We start from the raw sequence: 25,486 nt of genomic DNA, 5'->3' as shown, positions 1-25,486 counted from the left end.
TTAGACAGAGGAGTATAAGAATACATGAGCAAACACTCTCCACTTTAAGCAGATTGACAGACAAGCCTGTTTTGTTGCACTTAAAGCCCATTTTTGGTGGAACTTACTTTGACACTGTAAGCTGGTTTCTTACAGTTCTGACACTGAAAAGAAAGATGAAATATATTCCAGAACATGTTATTGCTTTTGTTGTGACTTTCCTGTGACTCCCACTGTGCTTTTTCATGTGGATGTATATTTTTCCCACATTCTCTAAAAAAAATTTAATGATTTTTTAGGGGCTAAATCTAATCACTGTTTCACATTCGATCTCAAAAAAGTCAATGTCATTGATTCTGTTCCACCGATTCTGTTGCTTGTACTGTATGTGTTTGTATAATGCGCTGTTGTTGTTGTTGAAAAAAAAATTCTATACTGATGCACTCTCTCTCTCTCTCTCTCTCTGTGTTTGTGTCCCATCGCCGCAGGTGCATTTGACGATGAGGATATCATCCATGTTGAGGGGACAGTGGACCCCGTGAGGGATATGGAGATCATCCACGAGGAGCTGAGGCTGAAGGATGAGGAGATGATCGGCCCTATTATTGACAAGCTGGAGAAGACGGCCATTAGAGGCGGTGACAAGAAACTCAAACCAGAATACGTGAGTCAATGTCCCAGCAGGCCCTTTGCTCCCCCTCACAGCAAGGCACAAATAATAACCCTCCCACACACATGGCCAAGAAGAAAAAAAAAAGTATGTTTTTTTTAATCTCCCTCCAATAGGTCTCACCCCTCCCCCTGCCCCATTTTCTCCCTTTCTGAGATTGAAAGTGATCAGGGGTCAGGGGTTTTCTGCTGTAGAAATCATTAATAGAGAGTTACTTATTCAGCTGCCGACCCCGGGTCACAGCACTGGGCTAATGAAAGTGTTTCCACACAGCTCTTTACATCTAAAGTAATACTCAAATCATGGCAGAGCTCTCGCTCCTGCTTATACACCTACAGCAGCTCGGGAAATTGTGTAAGGCCATACAGTGGGTGACACATATGCCTATACCCCGCTATGAATACCGTAAATGTTTAGGATATTCTTTGACAGAGGATTCCTTGGTTGTATGCAGCAAGGTGCAGGGCAAAATGCAGGGTAAGATCAGAAAAAAAAACACTGAATGTCAGATCAAAATGTATGTGGATGCATACACATTCAGCTGGGCATATTGTTAAGGTAATGAGGCTGAACGGCCAACTTGAGCAATGATTTGGTTGTAAATGTCTCATGATGCCCTTCCATCATCGGAGTAGGACAGGATGGGCCAGCACACGAGGGGATCTGGCCTTTCACTTGGAGCGGCATGCCCAATTTCAGGCCCCGACACACTGAGGCTCTGACCACTCATTACACTAACGAGAGGGGCTATTTCACCTGCTGCAGAAGCCCTGTGCCTGAGCAACCCCCCCTTTCCTCCCCCCTTTACTGCCAACAGCACTTCCCAACACCCCTGTAGCCCCACAGACAGGAGCCATTCAGGCTAGGCAGGTGGCCGTTTACGCACATAATTGCTAACAATTTTAGGCAATGAATAAAAATGATCTACATTACTTGTCAAAGGTTGTGCACACGTCGGCAAGTGAAATCTATAGAAGACCTCTTTAGATGGCAAAGAATGGTGCTTATCAAAGGCTGCACCACACTTTTAGATGGGAGGGATTGTGTGATTGTCTCACAGGCTGAGCCTGGCGTTTGATGCTCTCAGCTGTGAGTTGTCACATATACACATGTTTATGTCGGCATCTATATGCAGAACATATGCATCAAGCCTACGTCTGTAAGCATACAGTTTAAAAGAAACAATAGTGCTTGTATTTTCTTTTATAAATGTACTGGATTATATTAAATAAAAGGGAAATTCTGATGTAACTATTTAGAATTTCTTCTTTATTCAGTAATTTGAAATAAGGTTAAATTTCCATTGTCAATATGCAGTTGCCTTTAATCTCTACAAGTCTGTATGTGGCCCAAAATTTTATGAGCAAGAACTGCTTTTATCCAGTTTGTAGTATATTTAAATAATCATATTAATTAAATTAAAATGAGAGGGAAACTTATTTGACTATTTAAGCAGCTATTTATTATCACATTATTAGATCTAATATGACTCAAGATGACGCACCGTTCTCACTTACACAGCTCATTTAGTGGATGTAGTTTACTTTGAGATGTGTCTTGAAAATACAAAATCTGATTGAAACACACTTTCTCACATTTTCATATGTTCTGTCAGTGGACATCAAAATGACTAAACCAACAAGTGATTTGCTGTATGGAAAAAAAAAGAAGATTAAAAAAATCAGCTTAATTAAATTGCATTTTTGTTTCTGTTTGTTCTCATGAAGTCTTGGAGTGAAGTAGTTTCTTGCAGAAAAATCCGGGCAGTTTAGGAAATTTACTGCACCTTGTTACGACTATGGAAGATATAAAAACACTATACCATACCGTATATTGTGGAGGAGAACAACTTTATATAGTAGTATATAATTATAAAATATAGCGCATGCACTCCTAGAAGAATAAAGTTGAACGTTTGCGGTTTGTGACACAAATGAAACATGAAGCGTTTTGAGGGCATCTTGCTTCTTTTTTAATGTCCTTCCTGCTGAAACAGGATGTTGGGCAAGACAACGATAACATGAGGGGATGATTAAAATTGTAAACAACAAAGGATCATTTAGGGAGAGGAATGTAGTTTTATCTGCACGGTAGGGGGTAAAACTGATGAAAAAAAAAAAAACATGGAGGTTTTATTAGTTGGAGTTTTCATACACTTGCTGCTGCCGCATGAGCTCACCGCTGTAGATTTGCTGTTATGCGTTATGAATTTAAGAAAATGGGATTTTGTAAGAAAAATACAACCAAAATTCAGAAATTTAGAATTTATTGTAAAGTAGTATATTATGGTTAAAACTTGTTGTCAGGATAAAAAAGTCACTTCATATTTCATTGTTAGTTTAAGCTAAATTTATGTGCATGCAGGCAGAGCAGGGCTCATATGTATGCATTGTTATAAAGATTTAAAGCCGTTCTGCTGGTGCTGTGTTTACAAGAACAATGTTTCATTGCTTTTGTCCGTATGAATCCTCAAAATCCCTATCCTTACAAAACAATAATAAGAAGCCAGCCCACCAGCGGCGCTTCATGGTGGCAGGCGTATGTGTTTGACCCCTGTGGGACCTATATGCCTTTTATTAACACCTGCCTGTTAGAGGAGCGCTGCACGGCGGCTGCGAGCTGATGAGGGAAACCTGGAGCGGGTTCAGCCTGTGTCACTGGCCGTTTGCTGTTTCCATTTCACAGATGATTAATCTCTCTGTGAAGACTTGGGCCGGCGCGGGCGGAGTGTATGCAGCTCTTCCTGCGCTCTCTCCCGCTGGCTGCACTCTGGCTGCCTGACTAAAAGGCCTTTAGAATTCCTGTGGAGAGAGATGTGCAGAGAGTGAATGCAGCTGGCTGGGGGTCAGTGTGTGGAGCTTTTTCTGCCATTGTGTAATTGAGGCTCTGGCAGGATTTTTTCCTCAGTTCTTTCAAAAGGGAGTATGATTGTGAAGTGCTGCAAGGGTTTGGGGAGGGAAAAGGAGGTAGGGGGAGTGTTTCAGGGGGTGGGGGAGTTTTTATATGACGGGGGAGGTCAAGTTGACAGGAACAAAAAGAATGTGTTCCGCTAATTTCTGTGGGGCTGGATCAACAATAATAGGCTCAATTTCTTTATTACAAATTTTATAACTACCTCCCTCCCATTTTCCCACCCTTTTCCGCTTCCAGATCCTGTCAAGACCTAGTCTTGCCTGTGGTCTCAACCCACAAGTACCTCAGTAATGAATGTGGCATACATAGCTGGAAATGCTCAATATTTTCTCCAGAAGAAACAGTGAATAATTAGCTCTGTACCTCACTAGTGCATATTCAGACTACATTCTCCGAAGTGCCTGAGGAAGGACCAATAATTTACACCTAACTAACCAACTTCCAATTAGTTCCCTGCTCTTTCCAATTTTGTCTCCTCTCTATCCTTTTCATTAAGCAGTCCCGATGGAATATTGATGTTCAAAACTGTGACTCTAAGCGAGACACCCCAGAAGGCATTTTGTCATGATTTAGAGGAGGGAAGGGGGTCTTGTGCATGCTATCCCTGTCAAAGCCAGGCCACTCCTGCTTGAATGTGAGCACAGCCATTGTTCATTTTGGCATCAGGATGCCATGCATTTAGGAAATAATTACCCCATACCCTGCTGGGTTTATATTCTTTTTCATCTCCTTTAATGGCTTCTTGTTCATTCTCTTTTAACCCCAAACAGGACGTTATGTTGAAAATCAAGAGCTGGGTACTGGATGAAAAGAAACACGTCCGCTACTGTCACGATTGGAACGACAAGGAGGTAAGCCTTTGATGTTACAGTCAAATTTATTAATGTGGTTTATCCTGGTTATAAGTCCAACTGCAGTTTTTCCCTCATTTTTTCTCTATTTTAGCAAAACGTCTTTTGTGCAAATCACAACTTAATATTATGCACAGTCTTTTGTTGGATGTATTTTGACATTACTTTTGTACAAGCTAATGACATCTGGCCGTGCTGATCCTGATTTAGAGGCTTTATAGTTGCTCCCCACCGTGCTTTTACACCAGACCCTAATTTGATTTGGCTTCACTTATCTCTGTCTGTGCTGTCCTCAAAAGCTACTTTGGAAAGTTTGGATTCTCAGTACTTGCGTTGTCTGTCTTTGTCACAGATTGAAGTGTTGAACAAATACTTGTTTTTGACATCCAAACCAATGATTTACCTCGTTAACCTCTCTGAGAAAGACTACATCAGGAAAAAGAACAAATGGTAAGTGCTTCGAAGAAGGGCGGGAGTCGACTCATTTCGCTCATTAATCATCACCAAAGAGCTTTCCCTCTACTTATGTGTGGAGTTACATTGATTTCTACTAACTTTGATTGGATCTGCATTTCAGCTACGAAAAGAATGTGTGCATGTGTCTGTGTACGCATGTGCTTGGGTGTGAAAAGTGTGTGTGTGTGTGAGTTATTCGCACTGATCTACTGACTGTGAGCTCCTGCTGACAGAAACGGTCACATCTTTGTGAGAGGATCTGCCTGGAGGTGGCACTAAGTATGCTCTAACACAACATCCAGCTCTGCAAACCCCAACCAGCCCCCAGACTCTGCACTTCATTAAGCACATACTAACATATGGTCCCCATTTTCCATCAAAATTTCTCATTTCCATATGATATCAAAGAGAGTGAAAGCTTTAAATGACAAAGCAACAAACACAAGTACATTCAAAGCCAAACAAGTAATTCATAACTTCTGGAGACAGTCAATAAATCATAAGGATAACTCTTTAAAGCAACTACAAGGAGTTTTTAACTGGTTATGAAACAGTCTCAGTTTAATACGGATGCCTCTATATGACCTACATAAGCAAAAGAGACCATCAGCAAGAAGATTAGCTATTTCTATATCGTTATTCGAAATGCCTGCTACCGGCTAAATGATTTATGGCATGCAGACCGGAAGAGCATGTGTTTACATTACATTTAGCATTGTAACATGAGAGAGTACAAAGACTTTACTAGGACGAGGGGAGGACATTTCTCTTTGTTTGATAATGTTGAAACTAAAGTTAGACTCATTGTCAGCTTCCAGACTTAAAAGACGAGAGAAAAAGAGGGAGAGAGAGAGAGCAGCAATGGTCAAGTGAGCTAGAGAGTGAATGAAGCGAGGGAGCAGTGGTAGCAAGAACAAAGCAGTGAAAAAACAAAAAAAACAAGTTGCGTCTTTAACTCGCTTCCAAAACAAATGCCAGATCAAGATCTTTATGACACGAGGCAGTGGTGCTCATGGGAAATGCAGTCTTCATTCCAGGAAACACTACCGTTTTTGTCCACAGGGGCTGCCAAAATCAACACAAGATGAAAGTTACCTATAGTAACTTTAAATACTGTAATATCTAAAATTGCTGTGCTCCAAATATTTGGTTTTGTCTTCACATGTTGTTGCTCAAGACAAGAATAGCTATTAGTAGCATGATTTACAAGCTTCACTTTACAAGCGTGAGATTCCCACAGATCACAAAGACAACTGAGGCTTTGTTTATACACAGTGAGTAGAAGAAGATGGGTGTCTTGCTTTTGGATGCTAATATACAGGGTACATTTGTATTTTTTACTTTGCAGAGGCAACACCAGTCATGATCTGAACTGCCTGAGGACGACCTCTAACGCATTAATATAAACTTTGCTATGTTTCGAGTCTGTAATCCTCCTGTTCTGTCAGAAACACTTTTTAAAGTAATGTTCATCTAGCCGCAGCAAGAGCAGATCTAGACAACTGGTGTTAGATATCCATTATATCTGAAAGGGCTACTTTTCCACACTACAGCCGTTTTGTCAATAACACCAACTCTTCCAATTGCCCTCTAGGCTTGCGGTGTCAGTTCTTACAAAATTTGTTTTGTAGCGCTTTACTTGGCAACATTGTGTTACAAGGGAAGTTGTTTACCTATGACTGCTCGCTAAAATGTTCCTGACACAAAAGTATGACTGTCAGACGGTGGGAGGAGGGAGAGAAGTCATAAATCAAATGATTCATGGCATGTGGAACATCCGTCACCTGTAGGAAGAGTTTTTTTTTTTCTCATTGCGTGTGTGTTTTTTAAACTGTGTGAAATGCAATAAATCATAAAGCGTTTTAAACAGGTAGTGCTCAGGTGTCCTGAGGGCCTCATGATGAACAATGCCAACATCAAAGTGCTGATGTTTGACAAGTGATGAGTCACTTCCCTTGTCCAGAGAGGAGCTCACACCTGTATGGAGATGATTACAGGTAGATCTAGCTGGCCCTAATTGTATACAATAAATGCCGCTCTCAGCCCTAATGGCAGCTAGTCTGCAGCAGAGACGCCAGACTGCCATTTGGCTGTCGCCATGCTCCCGTGTTTTTCCACCAGCACAGTTGAGATGATGATACGGTTAAGGACTATTCAAAGCAAACAGCAAGACAAATTGCAATCTCAGCTTTAATGTGTGGAGGAAAAGAAGGCGAATCCTAGAATGAGGCAAATAAGCCAATTTCATCTTCTCTCTCATTCAGGCCATTTCACAGATTCTGTTCCCAGAGTTTTTTTCAAGCACTGTTTTATATTTGAGGTGTTTTGTTCAATGCGTGCTGCCTGTCAGGCTTTAATGTTAATGTTTTCATTTCAGCAACATGCACTACCAAACATTATTTTTGGGGTTTAATATATATTAGTTAATTGATTTTATTTTTATGAACACTCAATTGCAAGTTGTGGAGACAGTTTTTTTTAAGAACACTATGAATTATTGCACTAGCTTTGGTCACACATTGGAGATTATAGTAGTTTTAACAGACTTTTTGAGGCTCCAGAAACAGTCCATTGTTAACCAAGATCATCCTGTTTGGAGTACGGGAACCACATACCAAGCTGCCCTTGTTTAGACAAGAATACACAGTATTAGCTTTAGCAAGCCATCATTAATGGAAGGATCAGACGAGGAGCAAGGCCTCCTTTCATCCCCAGGTTCTCTGCTGGAGACAGTACATCATTTACTGTTGAGAGGAGCACATGGCTCCAATCCTATACAGTGCATGTGTATGAGAATGCGTACATGTGCATGTTTGAAGTCTGTTTCAGAGGCGACTCCATGCTCATTTGGATGCTGGCGTAATTGCGGTGTGGAGATCAAAGGCGCGCTGGCCGAGTGATGTTCCAGAGGAGACTTTACCACACAGCCCTCTCCTCTGTGCAGAGGGGGCCGCCTGCTGCTCACCGCTCCCCTCTCCCCTCTAGCCATGCACTGCCCCCTGCACATCCCCGCTCGTAAAAAATGATTAAGGCCGCATTTGTCATGTGTTTATGACTGAGAGGCATTGCGTGATAGGGAATGGCATCTACAAGAGTCTATCAAGAGGCTTTCTCCTCTTTCCTCGGCGTCAGTGAGCTGCCTGGAAGACTTTTTCTCTGGTGCACATACTGTAGTTTGTGTGTTAGAGAGGGTCATTAGAGCGTTGTTGATGATGTGGTGGCTGCAGCCTTCCCAGCGTTAGCGTGTTTTCACTTGTCAGTTAAGATATTGTTTATTTTAAAAGCTTGTAGCCTCGCCATCTTTATCAGTCTTTATTTCTTTTAATAGGTTCAATATCCAATGTTTATTTAATCCTCATCCTCCTCAGAGAACTAAGAGCAGTCACTTTTTGTAAAGGCAAAAGACAAAGTGGAGAACACTCCAGATATGCTGTGATGTCTTTCTTGTCATTTCTTTTTTTTTTCTTCTTTTGGACAATGTGCATTAAAGTAAATTGGTGCCTCTTAAGTAGATGAGTTGACCTTTAAGGAAACCAGCAAGCGTGACCTGTCTGTGAATGCTTCTGCCATGTGGGTTCTCCTGGTGAGTGTAAGAACTGCAGGGTACCATTGCTTGAAGCTTTTATTAAGTGTGCCTATATGTGTGTGTTTGTGCATGTGTGTGTGTGTGTGTTTGTGTGTTTGAGGGAGAGAGAGAGAGACTGTGCCTGGGCCTGTATGTCTGCCTGTATGCAAGTGTGTGTGTGCACTGTATGTATGTATGTACAGTATGGGCACAGTATACTTCTGTTTTTACAGACTTGCCTTAACTCTTATTATAACAATCATTTAAACTTATAGTACAGTATCTCTTTGAAAATGATTTGCCTCTCAACGTGTGTCACATTAGATACTTCTGTCCTGCTTTTCTTTGTGTTTTGTGTTGGGAAACCACAGCTGAAATAGTTGCGCACCACAGTTGCTCTTCCAGTCAACCTTTTTTAATCATCTTTTTGATGACAGTAAGGCGTAAATTGATCTTCCATAATTAATCCTTCCCACATTTGTCTGGTATGGTGTTATATATAAGAAAATCATACCAGAAAATAGAACATTTGAGAAATCTTCTTGTGCTACATTTTTTGTCATCTGCCATTTTAGATAACTATGATGTTGAAAAAGAACTTGTTTGGTGAGACTGACTTGGGATTGACAAGTTATCGGTTTTATCTCAGCAATCAGCATTGTTGTCTGTTGAAGTGTCCCCAGAGCAAGACACTGAACCCCAACCTCTTCTCTCGTTGTAAGTTAAAGAATAAAGCTGGAAATTTTTGTATTTTTATTATTATCAACAAATCTCACAAAAATTGTCCTAAAAATCTTTCTAACAGGTATTGTCTGTGTAGCCAAAGTCTGATATATCTTGTTCCTCAGTGCCATCTGCATTGTCATCCAAAAATATGAATAACATATCAATAAGCCACATCATTGCACTGGGTGACATGATCCTTCATTACAATGAACATGGACACCATCCTGTTGCTGCAGATACTCGCTAGCACACCATGTGTATCCGTGGCTGAAAATAGTCCCCAACAAATGCACAGTTTTCTCCTTTTTGAGTAATGATTGCTTAATTTACTTACTAAAAACCAGCTGTTGCAGAAAATTACTTATTACTTATTATTTTCTGAAACTGTGTATTTGTAACTTCTTTTTAAAGTCTTTAGTTGTGGAAGAGTAGGGAAGTTATACTGTATTTGTTGACAATAAGAAAAAAATGTAGAATAACTCCAGAATAACTCTGGTGAGGTGTCATCTAGATGACAGTGTAAACATAAGATAACATCTCTGGGGCAAAGTTTAAATAAATCCAACCACGTTTCAAGGAGGAGAGAGACAGGAACATTACTTTTCTGAGTCTGATACTCTAGTTGGCCTGTAGGAGGAGCTTTGACAATTAAAGTAGAGGAGGCTCCACCAGAAGTAGCAGCATGTCAGATGTGCTGCCTTGAGAGCTTATACCTGCTTTACCTATGTCCTCTCCAAACCAGTCATATGGTAAATAGAGCGTGCATTTTCTTTTTGTCTGATCATTTTGACAAAAAGCTGGCCATTTCTGAGTACCCCACAAGATTTTAGAGACAGCAGAAAAACTGAGACGGGGGGAGGGGAAGGGACTATTATGATTCACTTAAAGACACTCCATGAAAGCAGTTTCTGCAACCCACTTCAGCCACTCCAAACCATAATTCTCATAAACACATCTGAAACTTTATTGAGTGCAAAACCACTGGCTCCATCCAAGTTTTTAGGCACTACTATCTAGGGAGTTACAGTTCACTTTTCAAAGCCATGTGGGAGATATACGATCACTTGCTCTTTTTTTTTATTTTGTGCACAGACGTCCACTCTCTCCTTGTGCAGTGTGGGATCCTGGGAAACACTTTTCCATGGTAACATGTGTACCCCACTGCCCATAGTCAGTCCTAATGGATCCCTTTAGCTAGTTTTCAATGAGAGAAAACAACAGGAGAGGCTGTACAGTAAAACCGAAACAGATGGTGCTAATAAAGTCCTGTCGGTCCAGTTAGCCTGGTTATTGACTGCCCCTAGTTCATGCAATGAAAGGACACTGTTGACATGTCACATGTCACCCCGTTGTCTTTGTTTTGTCCTGGTGGTCAAGACATGGTGCTGTTGTTGTAACTAATGAGATAGACCCTACATTTGAGACAAAAGACATTTCTTCTGTCACAAAAGCAAATGAGCCTCTTGTTTGCTTTATAATGATCCTGCAAGAGATTTGCTCTCCAAAATCCAATACAGGTTGTCACTTCTCCCTCATTTATCAGGTCCGAGCCCAAAGACGCTAATGCTGAGTGAGTCTCCTGCTGTTCATAACGTATGTGGACACCTCTGTATCAGCACTGCTTTCTCCTGAAGGCACCCTATAAAGCCTGTAGTTTGGGATTGCTGACATAAAAAGAAATGTCTGCAAGTTTCAAGTCTGTCTAATGATACATCTTGATAGCTTTTGCTTTGTTGGACTATGCTTTTTATTATCTTTGTGATAAGGTTAAGAGTGAACACACATGCCACAGAGCGTCGCCTGCAGCCTTGCCAGCTCTAATGAGAAAAATAAATGAATTTAGTGTTGCCACATACAGCTCCTCAACGCTTATTATCAGGATTATTGTTGGAAAAAAGATGCTGGATTGGAAGGGGGCATGATTGGCTGATGTTACATATGTCCTTGATTACCTTCCCTCTGCTTTTATTCTAATAAGTGGCATTCTTTGTACTCCCTAGGACAGCTAGACAGTCTGACACACGATGAGAATAAATATTGCATGTGGTAGACATTAAGCTGTCATCCTGGAAAAAAAGAAGAGATGGAGAAATCCGTGTGGTGTTCTTCGGCGCTACACTTTGCCTGCTCTTGTCACAATTGTCACATCTTGATGACTCCCCCACTCTACCCCAGCCCCCTTATTTTCTCTCGCCCAGTCAACCGCTGTGAATGACAGCATGGATACCCCATATAGAGAATTATTTTGGGTGATGTACAATGTACTCCTGTGGGTTACTGTTTGAATTTCCAATGTTTTTCATCCAGCTCTCACAAATAGCCCTAAACAAGGCCATAGCTTTGATAATGTCTCAACGACCATCATAAAGATGAAACTGGGGAGGTTTGTGTGTTAGGCTCTTTTTTTTAGCTATCATGTGCAAACATTTAACGTCACAAAATTTGTCTTCAAAAGTGTAATGGGTTTAGTTATCAAAGTAAAGAAACTTGTTCAAAAAAAGCTTGTTACCAGCCCACCCTCGAGGTTTGTTTTAGGTATGATGTGAGATGATGCTCTTAATTAAAGCTGCTCCCATTGTGCCTGCAATGGGTTCTGTTTCCTCCAGCCCATGATTGCTTTGAAGACTAAAAGAAGTTGACAATATTGGCAATAGTGTGTCCGTGTGTGTGTGTGTGTGTGTGTGTGTGTGTGTGTGTGTGTGTCAGATATCCTTCCTTCTCAGATACTGATGTGTAATGGCTTTCCATGCGGCCATGGCCACAGGGAGCAGAGAGCGTCTGCACTCTCGTCGCTCAGGAGCTCACTACTGGGAGGATGAAAAGCTTCCCACAGAGCCCCCGACTTCCCAGCCTCAAAAGCCACCATGAGCTCATACCTCTCATTTCTGTCTCCCTTCACAGAGGAAGGAAAGAGGAGGGGGTTAGTATATGCTGTGTGCCGCAGCATCCTAACCCCCTAGGATGTTCGTCCCTGCAACCTGTGACCAGCAGAACAGAGGGGACCCAGGGTTTATTACTTGATGAGTCTGTGCCTGGCATGCAAGCCAACAGCTGCAAAGAAATGTGAAATGTCTCAGTAACACATAAGGCTGGCAGGTTCAGGTGCTGGGCCCTCCACCTGCGGGTGTGTCAGTGATGGAGTTGCGGAGGATGCAGGTAGTGGATTACTCTTCAGGTCTGTCAGCATTCAATTGCATCTGAAAGGAGCACTCAAACTGGAGAAGATGGCCCACCTTTTACAGGCTTAACTGGCTAAGCACTCCTAATAAAGCCAACCTGTATGAATGTATGCCAGACGCAGGCCCAGGTCATTGTCTCAGGTAGCTGCCCCTGTACTTTAGAAGCTCCCATTGTTTTCCCCTCCTGAGCCATTTAAGCAGATCAAAGCTCTGACAAAGCCCAGGGAAGCCCCAGGCATGCAGAAACAGAGGAATTATCCCCCCCTCAGGATTCCCACACAAAAAGACAAATAGACTAGCCCCGGAGGGTGGCCCCCTGTGGGACGTCTCCATTCAGATCCAGTCTGTTGTGGAAGCTCCAATTGTTTTTTTTAATTTTTTTTTTATTTTGTCATTTCACAATATGTTGAGCTTTAAATTAGATGTATTGTAATTGCAGGAAGCATGAAATCTAAAGCTGTTTCTACATGTAAGATAAACAGATTGACAAATTATGTTTTTGAACTAAAAATATAAATATATTTCATGTTTTAGATTTGTAAAAGTTAGATGAAAGCATATGCAAGAAAACTACTGTCAGAGAGCATCAGGAAAAGCACAAACATGGCTTGTTCCTCTGCCTTGTTTGAGCCTTCAAGCTGGTGAATGATTAGCAGAAATAATGTCCCTGTCACCCTTAATCACATTAAAACGTGGTTAACATTTAATTTTTCCCACTTGATATGCAAAAATTTCCACTTGATTTGCAGCAAAGGCCATTGGAATTCCATTATAAAAAGAATAAAAATTTCAGGCATCATTTGTTCAGAGAAGGATATCAAGACCAGAAAGTGCTGAATCTTTCTATTAACCGAGCAGTGAGAGATGGCACTCGATGCCGGGACATAATGGGAGACTGACAAGACACGCACACTCACACACACATTTTATCACTGGATATTTTTTATTTTTTTTGTGTAACTCAGACTTGTTAAAGCTTTTTCAAAGAGCACCTCCGCTAACAAATATTTTACATTACATTATACATTATTTTGATTGTAAAATTTCACAAGTCCACATTGGATCTTTTCACTTTTGTCATATAAGATGTGGATGATAAGGAAAAAAGAGATATAGCTAATACACCCTCTTTTAAAAAGTAAATCAAGTCTATTTCTTATGTTACAGAAAAAGAGGAGATACTATATGTCACAGAGATGACTTAACCCTGAAACATAAAGAGGCCATGATGCAGTGAAAACATAATTCTTATCAGCACTTTAATTTTCTGTGAAATTCAGCATCCTTTATAATTTTAAATGTCATGAAAGACCGAAAGATAAGGAAAAAAACCCGTGGCATGTTTTACATAAACATTTTCCCCAATTTACACAATCCATACAAAATTTCAAGCAAATAATTGGAAAGGACACAAATACAAATTGCAAAGTAGCGTGGGTAGACAGCAGAGAAGTTGACAGAATTGGTTTTGGGAGTCATGTTGACGGAGCATCAAAGCTCTTAATTGACAGTGCTTTGTTTCTGGAGTTGAGGGAAGGGGGTGTTTCATGTTCCTGTGGCAAGGTGTTTGTCTGGTCCTGTGTCACTCAGTGCAAGGACCCAGAGACCCCCGTGCTCATTTGCAGCTCACGTTCTCCGTCTCGCCTTCACATTATTAAAATCATCCCTCAGCCCTCTACCAAGAGCCTCTTTGTTACTTGGCTGGCTTGGCTCAGCTCTGTCAAGTCTTCACCAATTACAGTCTCAGGTACAATAGTCTATTCAAAGGATCACAGCCCTTGACTGGTGTGGAGAGAGTGATTTGTGAATCATTATTCAGCCGCCTGTAGAGAATGCAATACCTGAGGAATGCAAATAATGTGCCACCAAATAATAAATAATAAATAATACATTTAATTTGTACCTCACTTTTCATTCATAGTGAAACTCAAAGTGCTACAGTATTAATAACATAGAACACAGGACATAAAGAAAATAGTAATAAGAGTTATGATGAAAAAGCCTTCCTGAATAAAAAGGTTTTTAGGCCTTTTTTTAAAAAGAGTCTAGGGTCTCTGCTGCCCTCAAATGGTTAGGAAGGCTGTTCCACAAGCGTGGTGCAGCAGAGCAGAAGGCTCAAACCCCCATGGTGCGGAGCTTAGTATTGGGGGCCTAGAGGAGCAAGCCGCTGGCAGATCTGAGGGTGCGGGTGGAGGTTTGTGGTGTGATCAGTTCCTGTAGGTAGGGAGACGCATGTCTGTTGATTTAAATGGATTTGTATGTGAGTAGCAGGACTTTGTAGTGAATCCTGAAGGAGACAGGGAGCAAGTGCAATGAAAACAGAATTGGTGTTTTATGTTTGTGGTTTTGCACTCTCATCTGGATCCTGGCAGCGCTGTTCTGAATGTACTGGAGCTTCTGAATGCTCCTGCCAGGGATCCCTGTGAAGTGCACATTGCAGTAGTCCAGTTTTGAGGAAATAAAGGCATGGACAAGTTTCACTGCATCTGACAAGGATAGAGTGGGGTGGAGTTTAGAAATGTTTTTGAGATGGTAGAAAGAGGTTTTGCATAGATATGGTCATCAAAAGTCAGTTGAGGGTCAAACTTAACACCCAGATTAGTGACTAAGGAGGGAAGGGGGATGTCCTGGTTGTCAAAGGTGAGGATGACTGAATCTGGTGTGGAGTGCCAACAAGGAGAGCTTTAGTTTTGCTACTGTTTAACTGGAGAAAATGTGTGCTCATCCAGTCCTTTATCTCGTTAAGACAGGGGTTGAGGTGTGACATGGCTACAGAAGGGCTTGGGGCAGTTTTAATGTACAGCTGGGTATCATCAGCATAGCAATGCGAAGACATCCTTTGTCTGCTGATGACATGTCTAAGGAAGAGCATGTAGAGGGTAAACAGGATGGGGCCGAGAACCGATCCTTGCGGAACACCGCAGGTGATAGGGAGCAGTCTAGACCTGCATCCTCCCAGTGAGACATACTCAGAGCTGTTTCATTGCTGCATGCTGAACAAAAATGTGACTGAAATTTCTCAAATAGGTTGTTATTGAAGCTCAGAAGCAATCACCTTCTCCAACACCTTGGACAGGAAATGGATGTTGGATGGCAAGAACTTGGCAAGAACTTCTGGGTCCAGGGTGACTGCGGATGACTGCGACCTTGAGGGTAGATGGAACACTAGCAGTTTGAAGAGAGAGGTTAATAGTTTGGGTGATCAAGGAGCTGGTGAGCTCCCAGACAGAGGGTCAATGACAAGAGGAGGCGGAGAGGAAGAGCTGGACATCATGTTGTTGACCTTGACTATGAAAAAGTCAATGAAGCTGTTACATCGCTCTTCTGTAGCCTCAATTGGGGAAGATGATTGTGGCTTCAGGAGATAACTTATGGTGGAAAAAAGATGCTTTGGGTTGCCAGGATTGTTATTAAGTAGGTTGGAGTAGAACTGAGACCTAACCCTAACCCTGTTCACGGAAGGCCAGTTTATGGACAGCGAGCCCAGAACGTCTGAAGCATCTTTCCAGACCTGTCTTTATTTTCTGCAGGTCATGAGTGAACCAGGGACCAGAGCTTGAAAAATTGACCTCACACATCTTGACCAGGGCTTGAAGATCAAAGACACTGCTCAGAGATGTATTGTAGAGTGCCACTACTGATGCAGGAGCTGGGCAGGTGATGTGCTGGAGGTCCATAGTCATGATGGCTGGGTCAATGCTTTTCCAGTATCAAAAAAGCATTTGATGCTTAGGTTTAGTATGGGGTGACAGAAATGTCAAATCCACTGAGACCACCCTGCAGTTGGACACACTGAGATCATAGACCCATAGGTTATTGATGGGGGCAGAGACAGTGATGACCAGGTCAAGTGTGTGCCCCCCGGTGTGAGTAGGAACATCAACATGCTGCTTCAGGCCAAGACACTCAATCAGACTCAGGAACTCCACTACAAAATGACAGGAGGGGTTGTCAACATGTATATCCATATCACCAACAATGACAATGTTGGTTGACGTGGAGCAGAGTGAGGCGAGGAGGTTGTGTGTCTCAGGGAGGAAAGATGAGTTTGGTTGTGGGGGGGCGGTAGATGAGAAGCACCGTCAGGGAGTATTGAGGTTTACATTTCAGAGCAAGGTATTCAGTAGAAGAAAGATCAGGCATTGGCAGGGGAGACAGTTCAGCTTTACTGCTAAAAGTGACAAACTACAGCTGTTATTATCTTAGATTGGATTGTTTTCCCCTCTTGGAGCAGCAGCCATCTCCTTTGTTTTCAGGTTTTTGGCTTTGACTTAATGTGTTTTATTTTTCTGTCCTTTATTGGTGAGATACTGGTGAACACCTTATTGCAGCTGCAGTCATCCTCTCTGCATACATAACAGAAAGGGAAATATTAGGTTACGGCTCTTAATAGATGTGCATCTGAACAGACAGACAGACTCGCATATGAGTCATTTCAGATTTACCCTGTCATCTGATTCTACCTTGTTGGGAAAAACATCCAATCAAAGCAAAACTATGGTCTTCCTGGGCCTGTTACCCTGTCATATATTGTATATTGATAACCATTAGGTAGGAGCAGTGATATGGGGCTGTAGGTGATAAAGTAGTGACATTGTTATTGGAATAGATGTGGTATTGAGGTGGTTGGGTCCCTCCCAGTCTTTGATTCTTATGGGCTTTAAACAGGAAACTAGGATTACAGATAATGACAGGGACCCTTTAGAATCAATCCAGCCTAGGAGCTCTGTCAGCCCGCCGTGTGAAAATGGATTTGTGTGATGCTGTTCTTTGAGACCTGTCCAATCCCAGCCTGAGAGTTTGCGGGGCTAATCTCATAATTGCCCTAACCCCCTTATATTGTTCTGACTGAGAGTTACCATTAACTGTGAGGATATCTTTGTCCTGCAATGTCAGGTGTCCTGCTGGATTGGAAGACAAAAGAAAAAAACTCAGGCAGTTAAGAGAATGACAAAGACATTTATAAGTAAGGAAACACTTAGTGGTTAGTTTTGCTACTCCTTCCTGGCTTTAAGGTAAATGTTTAGTTGGATACTCACTGAGTGAATGAACTATTTATGTGTTATATAAAAATCAGGCAAAGGAACAAAAACTTTGTGTGTGTTTTGAACTGTGTTGGAATGTAACTGTACCTTTACTCAAGTATTCAAGTATTTATTTTATGCTATTTTACACTTCTACTTCACTATATTTCAGGGAAATACTCAACTACATTTATCTGACAGCTATAGTTACTTTGCAAGTTTATACAAATGATGTAATCAACCTCTAAAACATAATGTATTGTTCAGAGAAAAGAGAATCTCACCAAGTCATTAATGTTTTGAAGTATTTTATGTTTCATAATTCGAGTGCAGCAATCTGACAAACCTCATTGTTTGTTGTTTCAAGATACAGACACTCATTTCTAGAACATTTTAGAATAAGTTGATTTAATTTACAAAAAGGTTCAGTGACAGTTTTTCTTTCACTTGTTCAAGGGTTTTAGAACTCAGTCATAGATAGAAATGGCAAATACGATCAGGGCTTTTACAGATGAATTTGCCTAAAAGTACAAAAAGTAGTTAAAATGACTTCCAGTGTGACAGTAAAATCCGTCTTACAAATTGATCCATCAATAATAATGATCCTGTATATATATATCACATTTTAAGTACTCTTGTTAGTATATCTGCACTTTTACCAATACTGAAGTAAGATTTTTAATGCAGGACTTTTACTGTAATGGAGTTTTTTAACATTGTTGTATTGCTACTTTTACTTCAATGATCTAAATACTTCTTCCATCACTGGTCATGAAGTGTGCATTTCTTTTTAAATCTTTGTGAATTAGTGCTCTTTCATATGAGCACAAGCAGAGATTTTGGTTGGAAAATTTTATGGAGAGAAAGTCAAACTCGAAATGAAATCAAGTCGCCTGTACAGCGTCTTTCATGAATATGCATGCATCAGCGTATAACAAATAGTTTAATGTAAATTAAATCCTCTAACTAGTTTTGTGGCTGCCGTTTTACCAGGTTGATGAAAATCAAGGAGTGGGTGGACAGTCACGACCCCGGGGCCTTGGTCATCCCCTTCAGCGGCGGCCTGGAGAGCCAACTACAGGACCAGAGTGAAGAGGAGAGGGAGAAATACTGCACAGAGCACAAGACGCAGAGGTTAATTAGCATTCAGTCTCCCCACACTTTATTATCAGCTGTGTCCTCCATGCACTCCTTTAATTGCATGTGCTGATAGAATAATAAATGGCAGAGTAATTACCATTATAAAGCAAAGGATCCCTCTTCTTACTGAACAACTCAGTCAAAGGGTTTTCCTCTAAATTAAGTTTTTAACTGTCATCTGTCATCTGTAGGTATAATTATAACTTGGGCATTTTGGGTTTATTGTTCTCGTGTGAAAACCTCTATGGAGAGAAAAATTGTGACAGCTGATTTTTTTTTTCTCGCGGCACAGAACAAGGCATAGGGCTGAATTCTTAAAAATGCTAAATGAGTCTACAAGCTTTCTAATTAATCAAAGAAACCATTGGAGAGTTGAATGTCTTATGTGAAACGAAGTGACCCATCTTATTCACTTAATGAGTTTATATTGGAATGAATGGGGCCTTGCCGCTGAAGTGAACTTTGTCTAGGTGTCAGCGGCAATAAAGAATACTTAAACAGTTCAGACCCTTCGATTCAAGCTGAAATTTCTCCCCACCAGCGCCCTGACCAAGATCATCAAGGCAGGCTATGCAGCCCTGCAGCTGGAGTACTTCTTCACTGCCGGACCAGATGAGGTCCGTGCATGGACCATTCGGGTAAGAGCCAGCTGCCTGCTGTGCACATGTGCAGACTGCGAGAGTGTGTACCAGAAATACACACACACACACACACACATACACACACAAACGAATACACACAGTGTCCCACGTTCCACCCTGCTGGCACCCTCACTGATATCACACACTTTCAACTTTGTCATGGTTGTGCTTTAGCTAGTCATTACAGGCCAAGGATAACTTCAATTACTGGTGAGCTGCTGAACAGTGAAAGTGGGGGCTACATTGATTGAGGAGGGCAACAATTGATTTTGCCCATTACGTCCATGAGAATGTTTCCATCCTGTGCAGATCTGCCTGCCCTCCTCCTGCCGCTGGAGATAAGGAGCCTGTGCATTGTGCCTGCCTAATCTGTGTGACGGAGGTTGTCTGTGCCAAAATTGATGTCGCTTTTCATTCGACTGTTTGTGGGCCTTGCTGGGAGCTCCTCCTCCCTGTGTGTCTCAGTTTACTGAGCCTGGCCCGCTGAGAGCTTTGTGCAACGGGATCGCAGGATTTACATCAATACAGATGTTGGCTTTGCATGCTGGTGTTGTGTAAAAAAAAAATCTTTTCTTTGAGCAAATGGGAGGATTGAGTACAGTTATAATAAGGCGTTTGACTGATTCAGGAGTTACATGTAGGAGGTTTAAAGATATAACAAAGTAACTTTTGGAGAAACTTTTTAAGATTTGGGTTGTATACTAGTCTTTCTTCCATCTCCCCAGACATTTTGAGGGATTGCAATTCTGACACTGAATCAAACTTTTACATCAAGATTTTGTTCCCTGAATATGAGCCATGGAAATTCTCCAGGTTCTCATTGTTCAGTTTGTTGAATAGGCTGTGTGTTAAATTCTGTTTATTTGGCAGCAACAATGACAGAAAAATCTTGTGAAGTTTCAGTTAAGAATGAGAGCTGTGGTTTTGTTGTGAATCATATTCTCTGACAGGATACTATAGTTAAAAAGCCTACAAGGGATTTTTTTAAGGTCTCAACCTGGTTTCTTAAGAACTTTTAGGAACCAGCAGCAGATTGTATAAAGATGTATGAATTTTAGTTTTCTTGGTATCAAAGTGAATGTGCACAATTGATCAGCAGCATTACAACTGATACTTCAAACTAAATAAGATTTATATTCAATAGCAAATGTTAAATGCTCAATGATAAAATTTCATCTGAAACACTATTTCGGATCAGTCCACTGTCAAAGTCCACAACACAACAAAATTAATAAAATATTTATATAATTATCTGGCAAGTTTGAGCACATCTACTGACATTTCATGACGCTTGTATGATTACATGATTTACATGGTCCTTAGTAATTTAGTACAAACTGGAATTAATGGCATTTAAGGAGTGAGTGAGTGTCAGGACCCTGGTCTTGTGTACTGTTTACCACTCACCACCAAAGCTGACCTTATGCTAGTCCACTTAATTCATTTTTCTAAAGATCAGTGTAAACCGATGTATGAAGGAGCCTAACTGCTGAGGTGAACCTGGCAGGACAGCACTGGCTGGAATAAGAGCTCTGGGTCATAACACCTGTAGACACCAACTATAGATCCATTTATCGATTTCTCACAAAAACAAAGCACTTGTCAATTTTTTTTTTTTTTTTACTATAAACCCCATTGACATGTGGTGAGCTGGATTTAGGGCTGGACCAGTTTCCTCATGAGAGGACATCTCTGGTGGTGGAAGGTCAAAATGTACTTTAAATAACAGATATGTGGTTCTTAAATGAAGATGAACTGTTACAGGTATTTTTATTTAATCATATCATATATTTAACATGCAGTGGAAATGAGAATTCATCACAGTATCCAATATATCCTTGTAATGTTGCAACACATGAAGAAATAAGCACACAGACTCTGTACTGTTTATTCCTTTTTCAAGATTTTTTCAGGTTATTTTGCTTTGTCAGATGGTTGACAAAGAAGATCCCTCCTGGCCAGTTATTGACGTAGGATGTCACAGTTATACAGCATGAGCCTTAGACTACCTGTCAACAAAATGCCCCTTGCTGATACTTTGGACAAATATTCACATTTTGCACAGAAATGCAAATGCAGGTAATGTCAGTGCAGCTAAAATGCTATGATTCTTTTGCCACTGTCCAAATCAGACTTCTAAATAAGAAACATCATCTTTAAATGACTCACCTAAGCATAATTGTTTATTAATAGTAATATTAGTATTAGTCTATGGAAATCTTTAAACAGGGGATGGCGTCTCAGACTGTGTACAGGCCAGAGGGGAAGGTGAGCTCACTCTCTCCTTTTACACAGGATGCATTACATTTGTCAGATGACATCACCGGCATTAGGCGCACACTCGTCTCAGCATGACTGATGTCCTCAGTGTTTACAAAAAAAGTCCTGAAACACTTCAAAGACATCCTCAAAAACACGGTTGTCCTCCTCGACATAACTGATTACAGCCAGCCTTGATTGTGTGTGAGGGGCATTTAGTCAGGTAAGCATCAGTGAGTAACTATATTAAGCCAATACATCTTGCATTGTAAAAACTACACTCAGTAATGTCGTGTTCCTAAGTCCTTTAACATGCTTTATTAGGCAGCCTCGAGGTGACCATTATCTATCAGCCTGCTCTGCATAGCTCTTAACTAGGACAATGTGGATCTCTTGTAATGCGCCGTCTGAAAAAAAAAATCCCTCCCTTAATCTATTTTTCTCCAGATAGACAAACCTTGATGCTGATTAATGGTAGTTAAACTCACAAGCACTCCGTCAATGAGATTGCAAAGAGATGGTAATGTATTAGAGTCATTAAATACGCATCATTCTTTTGGCATGAAATATGTTGACCCCAACCTGATTATATACATAATTAAAACTGCTCAACAGTTCCTGAGCACAGAGCTGCAGAGCAGAGAGAGAGCGAGCAGGTCGACAGGCAGGAGTCATAATGATACACAGCAGCCACGTCACTTGTTTGGGTCATTTGTCATTTCTGCCCAGCATTATTTCAGTGCATATAAATTGCACATTTTATCAGTCACCAGTTGTGTCTTCAAGTGTTAAAGAGGATTTCAGGGTACAAAGAATTTATAAAACTATCAAACTGGCATCTGAAATAACTTTAGAGTCACATTTAAATGTATGTTTTGAACATAAAATCATTACTGTCTAGTCAATTTAAAGACATCCAAAACAGACTCACATACTCCAGAATTTAATGCAGTCCTGCATTTACCACAAAGAAATATTATTGAAGGTTTGAATTGAATTTGAATTACCAAACTCTGGTGTATCAAAATCACAAGGCCTGATGGTCTATACCACCCTGGCCTCTCACTGCAACACTGGGTCTTCTTGCTGCTATGACCAGAGAACCGAGCAGCGACCCACAATGAGGCAAGATTGCTTGGACAGAAATCAATACCAACACGGAATGGGAATCAGAAGGCATTGATAGCAGTGCCGGGTCCTTATCGGTGTCCAGGCTGTCCTAGCAGGGCACAGCCTAGTGGAAAGCTATCCAGAAATCAGGAGTGAGGAAAAGAAAACCCCTGACTGAAAACACCCCCGAGTGATGCTCACAACGCTATCACCCTATCAAACACTGTGTCGTTCGCATGCTGTAATCCATCTTCTCCAAAACAATTCATTTGTCCTCTCTTTTCCTTCCTTGTGACAGAAAGGAACTAAGGCTCCACAGGCTGCAGGGAAGATCCACACAGACTTTGAGAAGGGCTTCATTATGGCGGAAGTAATGAAATTCCAGGATTTTAAAGAGGAAGGCAGCGAGAACGCTGTCAAGGTGAGCAGTCAGGGTGCCAGAGGAGATGAGGGGAAGTCTCCTGTGATCAGTGGAGCTGACAGTCACCACACAGCTCCTACTGCAAACTGCTCTTCACCTTTACTCAGGGGAAGAAATTACTGCACACACTCCAGCACCACTCCTGACAAGCCAACTGATTCTGGCTCTAAACACTGCCATTCTGCTCCAGCTGTGCATATCTTTATCACAATGTGTCTTAACTGGCTGATGGTAGTTCTTGCTCGTAGCTCAGCACAGTTGCTCAGAGGTAGCACTTCTTCACCTCGCCAGGCATTTATCAGATCTATAGAGTGCGCTGTAAGCTTAGAGCTCTCTGTCGCCAAATCCCCAAGCCACTGTAAGAATGTGACAGTGATATAAAGCAGCAAGTTAAATAAAGTGTGAAATTCCTCAAATAAGGACTGTTTCATGGATGGGTGGCAAGGAAATGTGACTTGCATATCTTATTTTTATGATGGCCGGTGTTTGTTTTGACCTTTTAACTGGGCTGTGGGTTGTTCATGTGCACACTCCTGTCAAATGATTTCATGGTGAATTTGTGAAGACAATAACTGGGCGTACAGCAGGTACTTTGCTAAATGCTTTAAAATGCTATGTAACAATTGTTCCAGATTTGACATTAATTTAGTTTCATATCAGCAAACTGTAATTTAGTAAGTGAAGGTACAGAGTTAATAATCAGTTAATCAACACTGTAGGATGCCTTTCACGTCAAAGATGTTTTTTTTTCCCTCCCTAAATTTAATTTAATTTCTATGTAGAGGAAAAATTCAATTTCATTCTCATTTAATTGAATTAAAGCAGAAGTGACTCTAACCTTGCTATGTGTGACATTTGTGAGCAGCAGCTGTATAAGCCACGCTGTTAAAATCCCATACTATCACCACTATCAGCTCCGTGTGCCCACTTACAGACTCAACTAATGTAATTATGGTGACACACAGGGACCTGCAGGGACCAGTGTGGAAATGAAGCATTATGAAAACATTTAAATCTCTTTCCTATTCAAGCCCTTTTTTAAAAATAAGTATTTAATATTTAATGCAGCAGCAGTGTATTGTCCACACCCTTCATAAGCTGCAAACAAAGGGTGAAATGTGTCGGTCTCTTGGGGGTTTCACCATTGTTATCCGAGGTTGAGATCTGAGTGTCAGCTCCTTACTGCATGCTCTCTTACTAATCCCTTTTTGGGCCTCATAACAACATGGAGCGTTTCTTACTGTGGCATTAAGGTCCATGCTATTTAATGCCAGTTGTGGGAATAGGCTGTCTGAATAGGGCCCATGTACGGGGATATCACATTATTAGTAATCATATCTGCTTAAGCCAAGCTTGCTGCTCCAGATGGCTGCTTTCAAGTGCAAATGAACCAGTTAGACGTGTCTGGTTTAATACATACTCAGGAATCACAAATAGCCATTGATTTTTTTTTTTTCCTGTCTCCCTCTCCATCCAGTGTTTCTGGTGGTATTGAGCTTGGATTAAATGGTCTCCTGAGCCTTTAAAGGGACATTGATTCTTCTAATTAATTGTGCGCTGTGCAGAACCAGAATGCATAAACCTGTCCGTATTAGCACTTCAAGTCAATTATTTTGAGTTTGCCGGGAAGGAGAACAAACACTTACTGTATACAAAAGAAATGTTAGAACTTATTTTGTTTCCTTGAGAAGTTTGATAGTGCTATAATCAAAGACTTATTAACATTTTGTGCTTGTGCACATGAAACTTAAATGGGCAGAAGAGAGGATTATTCACTCAGTGGGAATTCAGGCACCCCTTGAACAAAACATGGATGCAGGCGTGTGTGGGAGAGAGAGAGAGAGGAAAAAGAGAGGGGGAGAGGGAGAGTATGACATTTGCAATTGGAGTTAAGTTATTGTAGGTGATAAAAGAGACTGGATACCAATCCTGCACTATTATTTTCTTTTATTATTTACAATATACATGGTTATTATGCGCTCTATAATTCCTATTATTACCAATTAATGAATAGCTAAAGTATATAACAGTGTATACAATATATATTTGCTTTTAATAATATTGTTTTCTTGTTCTTGTTCTCACAGGCAGCAGGAAAATACAGACAACAGGGGAGAAACTACATTGTTGAAGATGGAGACATCATCTTTTTCAAATTTAACACACCAAATGCACCAAAGAAAAAGTGATACAAGAAGAATTCACTGGTTTACATAACTGACTGACTGTGCTGGTCTGACACCCACTGCCACACTCTCACTTTTTGTTTTCTGTCCTGTAGGATCAAATCCCCCCTCTGTGCTAAAGCACAGGTTCAGTAAACTCTGACAGCTTTGCTATTTAAGATCAGGATCGGCCCCCACTCCAAATTGTAGCAGCATTTGAAGGAGCATATTACTCTCCAGATACTTCATTAATCTCCATCACGGGTGCCAGCACTGACACAGCTGACAGCGGGGACAATGCCACCTGCTCCTCTCCCCCTTCTGCAGATAATGCATGTTTTACAGTAGCCCAGATGTCTACACTCAATAAAACATTTGACAAAACCA

General features: G+C 41.0%; 1 protein-coding gene across 1 annotated transcript in view; it reads left to right on the top strand.

Annotated features, from left to right (window-relative positions):
* LOC121907109 (obg-like ATPase 1) overlaps positions 1–25,486 on the top strand; it is a 46,651-nt gene extending 21,165 nt beyond the window's left edge. The window contains exons 5-11 of the mRNA XM_042426487.1: positions 468–643; positions 4,333–4,413; positions 4,766–4,863; positions 18,357–18,497; positions 19,045–19,141; positions 22,812–22,934; positions 25,022–25,486. Of these exons, the coding sequence (XP_042282421.1) occupies positions 468–643; positions 4,333–4,413; positions 4,766–4,863; positions 18,357–18,497; positions 19,045–19,141; positions 22,812–22,934; positions 25,022–25,123 (818 nt within the window). The 3' untranslated portion in view covers positions 25,124–25,486. The remainder of the gene's footprint in view (positions 1–467; positions 644–4,332; positions 4,414–4,765; positions 4,864–18,356; positions 18,498–19,044; positions 19,142–22,811; positions 22,935–25,021) is intronic.

This window comes from Thunnus maccoyii, chromosome 11 (assembly GCF_910596095.1).
Source record: "Thunnus maccoyii chromosome 11, fThuMac1.1, whole genome shotgun sequence".
Taxonomy (NCBI): Eukaryota; Metazoa; Chordata; class Actinopteri; order Scombriformes; family Scombridae; genus Thunnus; species Thunnus maccoyii.
The sequence above is the reverse complement of the archived record's forward strand: the minus strand, read 5'-3'. Positions and strand labels throughout refer to the sequence as shown.